The 6,000-nt window shown below is 34.6% G+C and overlaps 1 protein-coding gene across 1 annotated transcript in view; it reads right to left on the bottom strand.

Annotated features, from left to right (window-relative positions):
- Nucleotides 1–6,000, bottom strand: part of DENND1B (DENN domain containing 1B) — a 162,190-nt gene that overhangs the window by 15,260 nt on the left and 140,930 nt on the right. Inside the window, exons 20-21 of the mRNA XM_035891739.1 lie at nt 5,322–5,378; nt 4,403–4,513 (exon numbers count right to left, since the gene is read on the bottom strand). Coding sequence (XP_035747632.1) covers nt 4,403–4,513; nt 5,322–5,378 — 168 coding nt within the window. The remainder of the gene's footprint in view (nt 1–4,402; nt 4,514–5,321; nt 5,379–6,000) is intronic.

Here is a 6,000-nt window from a genome sequence, read left to right on the forward strand (position 1 = left end):
TATACGAACATTTAAAGTAGTGCTGACACACAGGGATTCCTGCTAAATCCACACGTAGAATCCAAATGCCCAAGTTTCCATTACGACTGCAAGGTAGTGCATGCCTAAAGGTACAGGTATTACATACATTTCCTTAGAGACAAGGGAGCATTGCTAACTTACTAATTATAAAGTGAACTAGTAGTCCTTATCTGGTATTCTGCAGATCTTCAAGAATGTTTTATTAACCACTAAATACATTAGGACTATTGACATCCCAAAATACTCAATTTTTAATACGCTACCCTATCACCTGATGTAAGAGTAAAATTACAAAGATCATATTCATAAAGTCAAACAGATCTTCCTGGCATTCTATCAAGGCTTATAATAAACACACTCTCTTTTTAATTATGTATTGATTTGGAACAATTTTACAGAGCTTTCACTGTATTTAAGCCCCTGTCTACCCAGAAGTCTGCATTACCTGGGAGCATATAATGAAACAGAATTAAAATAGATTATGCAAAAAGTGAATGCACAGCAGTCTAATACATGTACTGCCGTACCCAGCTCATCAATAGTTAAAGGAACTCAACGATATCGTTGGCAAGATACCGCAAATGGAGTTGAAGCAATCTCATGCTTGCATTAATTCTTATTTCAAAAATTTTAGCTGGTAATTTCTTATATCATCTACACACCTAATTAATGTAGGAGATAAAACATACCAGAGACGTATTAGTAGGTCTAGGCATGAAACAGTTAACAGCAGTGCACATGCCAAGGTTTTAATAAGGCTTAACAATAAAAAGCTTCAATCCTCCACTTTCACTAGATTTTGTTGTTGTGGTTTTCCCTTGCTTAGGGCAATCCATCTGTTAATGTTGACTTGCAATATAGTTAAGCTCGCACACGTATAAAAAGCCTAGAACAGCTAACCGAAGCAAGAGTAACCTCAAATGAATATTAGAGAGATAGAACAATTCATCTTAGGCAAAGATTAATTGTGTGCGCGCGCACGCGCGTGCACGCAGGCACATATGAGTGCGCTCCCGTTATTTCTTTTTTTAGGAAAGACTTTCAAAATGCAAATTACAGGAGGGCAAGCTGAGCACTACAGTTTGCAATAACACATTTAATTATTTATCCTCTGATTAGGTTTTGACAGCTATTTTATATGCTGTAATTTGTTTTGATTTACTGTTAATTTTTTTAAAGTCTACTGCCGATCTGGCAAAAAAAAAAAAAAAAAAAAAAAAAAAAGATACAATAAAACCACTATGAAGCTTAGTCAATATTAATTGTTAAAAACGGCTCTGCACTGTGACCAGTGCTGGTATTCTCCCTGGGCCAAACTGGCCTTGTTTTCAATAAAACCAGAGAAGTATCCTTTCCCTTGAGCCCTGTTAGGCTGAGGCTGCAGTTGGAACTGTCATCTTCACACAAAAGCAAAGGGGTTGGGTTTTACAAACGCAAAGCCTAATTGGGAGATCTTCATGGCTGTACCCTTGACATTTATTAAAGCCTCATCAACAAAACAGGAAATAACCGTACTAATTAGCAGACCCACATACGAACTACTATTTGCTGGGGTAAAAGCAGATTCACTTCCTATTGTAAAGGAAACATCCTCCCAGATCCCTAAATCCCGTTATGAACCAATTATTAAAACAATCTTTTATAGCAAAGCAAACTTTCGTATCATACATCATGTTTCAAAGTAAATATGTTTTACAGCATCTCAGGTAACTTAGTATTCATGATTAACTGTTTCCAAGAAGTGGAGAATGAAAAGCTCAATGCATGCATCTAACATGACATAAAATACAGCACTAAATTCTTTATATTTACAAGTTTTTAAATGTTTCAGTATGGAAGAGGTAGTAATGAAGTGCAGAGGTGCCCCTTGTTTGGAAGCAAGATGACCATTAAAAGCAATCTCTCTCCTCTGGTTTTTGTTTATTTAGGTTTTGGGGGGATATTCAAATACACTGACATTTCAACTTAATCAATATCTGGGCCTTAATTAAATATACATCAAAGTGCATGAACTGCATGTTAGTTATCCTTATACTGCTATAGACACTCATGGGCACCATTTTAGAAATCTGGATGGAAAGGTTCATTTGCAGGATAAAGAGTTACAGAAAAAAGGATTAAACCTGACAACAGTAGCAATCTGTGAAATTCCCTGCTTTCAAATGGTAGATTCACCACTAGATCAAACATAGTCTCTCTCATACACATACACATGCATTTTTGAATACAAATATGTATTTTTATTTGGATGTGAAGTTTAAAATCACTTATTCATAAAGAACTTGCATTTATGTTATCTTATTCAAATAGTTACCAAGAACAAAAATAAAAACAAGAGTAGCAACGGTAGACTATTATTTTTTAGAAATAATTTGGTTTGTTTGCTTTTGGAGAGGAGGAAAAATTGGGAATAGTGTGAGTGAGAGATGAAGGAACCTGTGTGAGAGCAGAGTTCCTCGGGAGCAATCACCATTTGCTCCTTCCTGCCCATTGGGCTCACATGACATTTGGGACAAGAGCTGGGACCTTCAGTTTGCAGCAGGGCAAAACTGCGTGGCCATTAGTTACCAGCTTCGCTTTTAAACAAGCCCTATACACGTACATGTGTATGTATGTATACACGCAAACATGCATGTGTATACGTATGTATGTAAACAAAACTATGGAGGGGCATGCACTCCTTCTGCTTTGTTTTCAGAACTAAAAGATAACTGATAGAAACAGCAACAATGATATTAAAGGATTTAGCAGTATACAGCTGTACGAACACAAAAACATACAGAAGTTAATTATTCTGTCCAAACGCAGGCCTTCAAAAGAAATGTTTAATTGCACCAAGGTAAATTATATTCCTTTGTATCCCTAGACTCCTGTACCAAGCAGTAGGCAGCACTACCATACCAGTGAATTACTGCAGATTTATTTAATAAAAGCAGCCTATAAAAAGTCATTGACTACAAAAGTACATTTGCCTTATGTACTTACACAGATACATACAATTGTAGATTCACCTACACTAATCCGTGAACGTTGGCTCATAATGCATTAAAAGCTTTTTAGTGCCTCACATTATCAATTTTTTTTTTTTTTTGGGGGGGGGGGGAAGTTGCTACATATTAAAATGACAGTTATCTATTAGAAACAAATATTTTAAAGAATCATTCCTGTTATTAAAATTAGAGCTCTACACTCATACATTTAGAATTGTGGATCTTCTCTTCTGATACTCAGTGAAGAAATCTACTGTACACAAGTTCCTGAAAGAATGCAGGCACCGCAGTTGCCTGTATATAAAAATATACTGAGGGCACAGAGTTTAGAACTTTATCGCTGGCTTTAACAGATCACAAAAACACACACAAAGTAAAACCTGCCTAAATAATTAAAGCAGAAAGTCTTTGTATTATTTATAAACCTAATAAAAATTATGATTTAATACTAATGTACAATTTCAGTATCATTTAGCAATAATCTGCATCAGTTCTATATTAAATATCACAAACTTTACATTTACCACAGATAAAAACTAATTCAAGATCAGATTGATTAAATAGGCAATTCAGATTTTTATCAATGCTATATCTAAAGTAAAAAAAAAAAACGTTGTTAGATCAGCTGGACTGAATTTCTATACTGAATTCTCATATGAGGAAGATACATGCATTAAAAATACATGTATAAATATTCATTACATGTATTAAAACATGCAATAACAATAAAATGTAAACCCAGATACTCACACATTAAAATAGGTACATACGCAGGTATTTATTCCCAGAAAAAAAAAAGTGTTACAAAAACTATTTTATTGATAACTTTGAAATAAAACTGTCAAAATCAATCCAAAGACATTACAACACTTGCCAAAGTTGAGGAACTACACCTGTTACTTCAAATCAAGACTAGAAAGGATTAGAGAACAAAAGGACAAGAGATTGGCACCGTATTAACTAGCTGACTTATTAAGAAAATAATAAATCATAACTATCTGAGCAAGGTTAAAGGCCACATGACTGCCAAATCCATTTATTAGAAATACAAAACTGACATGTCCCACTATAAGAAACTAAAAAAGACAGCTTAACACAGATCTGTGAATAGACCAGGATATATTTGCTGTGAGAAGCCTTTATCAAAAACAGTATTTAAGAATTGAATCTCAGATCCATACTTATAAATCTCCTGGTTTTACCCCCCCTCAACAGGGACGAAATACAAGTAACATTTTTCCTCCATTCAAGCAGTATAGCAGTATTTCCATAAACATAGCCTTTTAATCACACTATCCAAACACAGAAGCATTCACCAAGGCATTACTGGAAGCGGCAACAAAATTTCCTCATAGGTATGTGACTAAGAACAGAAGTTTCAGGTGTCTTACCTGTGCCAGTCTTCGTTTTTCTGAGTTTGCTCTTTTCTCATAAGACAATGTGTAGACAGGAGCCATCTGTACTGCACCAGCGCTGCAAGTTCCATACTCTTCCTCACTCTCCTACAAAAAAAAAAAGATTTAAATTTCTTTATTTATAATAATTATCTGCAAACGTACCCTCCATATTATGCATGCAGAATGCATTCAAAATTATCTTGCCACAATCTATTACTGTCATGAAAATACCATCTGTAGCAAGAAAATAAAATCTAGCTTTTCAGGAAGCTGAATTATCAACATTGTCATTTAAAAGATGAATTGTTCAAATGTCTAGGAAATATTTTTGAAAGTTTTCTTAAAATAGCATAATATATATCTAAAAATTGGATCCTTCTCCCTGCAGAAAAACCTTAAACGGAAACAAAACTTTCAATGGGAAAAGCAGCTGCAAAATACCGAAAAAACCTTTTCTGATATTTCTGCAATGTTGCTTTTGCAAAATGAAACTCTTCCTTCATTTTGAAACACTGCCATTGCCCACATATCTTATGAAGCCAAAACAGACAGCTACACCTTCTGAAATACATTGCACTGCAAGGCTCTCCCATCTCAAATTCTCAGCTTGAAGCAAAGGCTTCGATTGTGATATCAAAGCAATCAACTTTATGAAAACATACATCCTGTTAATGTATCTTTGAAGACTTCTGTTGTTCTATGATAAAATATGCAAACAATAAAGAGATTATTCAGTGGATGCATAGAATGACAGATAGTTGCCAGAGGGCTCGTTATGAAAAATGTATTGTTGAACAAAGGGCTAAGCATATTTCAAAAGTCATTAAAAACACAAATCTCATGTGATTTGTAAAGTATAAGCTTCAAACCGATACAGGAAGCAAGGTAAGAAAGTAAAAAGTGTACTACGTACCTTGTGTTTTAACTTACTCTTCACTTCTTTTATTCCTTGCCTTGCCTGATTTTTTGCCTAGAAAAATAAAAAAAGGACTTAAGTAGCTCTGCCAGACACTGGCTGTAGTCATGGAACATGCTTTATGATGCCATACTTATTTTGCCTTTTTTTTTTTTTTTTTTTTTTTTAAAAGCACCTGGTGATATAAAGGAGGACAATAACCTTTATCACAGATTTCATACATGCATTGTCAGTATATTTTATAAATCCATGTTTTGTCCGTGTATTTAAGGATTTTTTTCAGTACATGCATGCCAATGCTGTGAAAACACACATACCCCAAAATTCTCCAATATTAGTAAGGACAGGATAAAAATGATCACGTACATCACTCCTTTATTTGAAATGGCCCTTTAAATTTGAAAGGGTATTTTAGCAGTAAGGCATGTTGGAAAAATGTTAAGATTTTCAAGATGACTGCTACAGTGTTCCAGTCTGGCAACTTGCAGGACAACATCAATCTTAAGAGAAATGAAGTGATTTCATATGCAGATGGAGATTTTGCCCAGTGTTGCTGAACAGCATAGTGCTGCTATTTAGGGGAGAATTCCGTATGTATTAAAATAGGCAGCCAAGGATCGCTGTTGCATAGAAAACAGAGCCAAGAATGTTCTTCAATAGAGAAATGAAATATCAT

Source organism: Egretta garzetta, unplaced genomic scaffold (genome assembly GCF_000687185.1).
Source record: "Egretta garzetta isolate BGI_Z169 unplaced genomic scaffold, ASM68718v1 scaffold163, whole genome shotgun sequence".
NCBI lineage: Eukaryota > Metazoa > Chordata > Aves > Pelecaniformes > Ardeidae > Egretta > Egretta garzetta.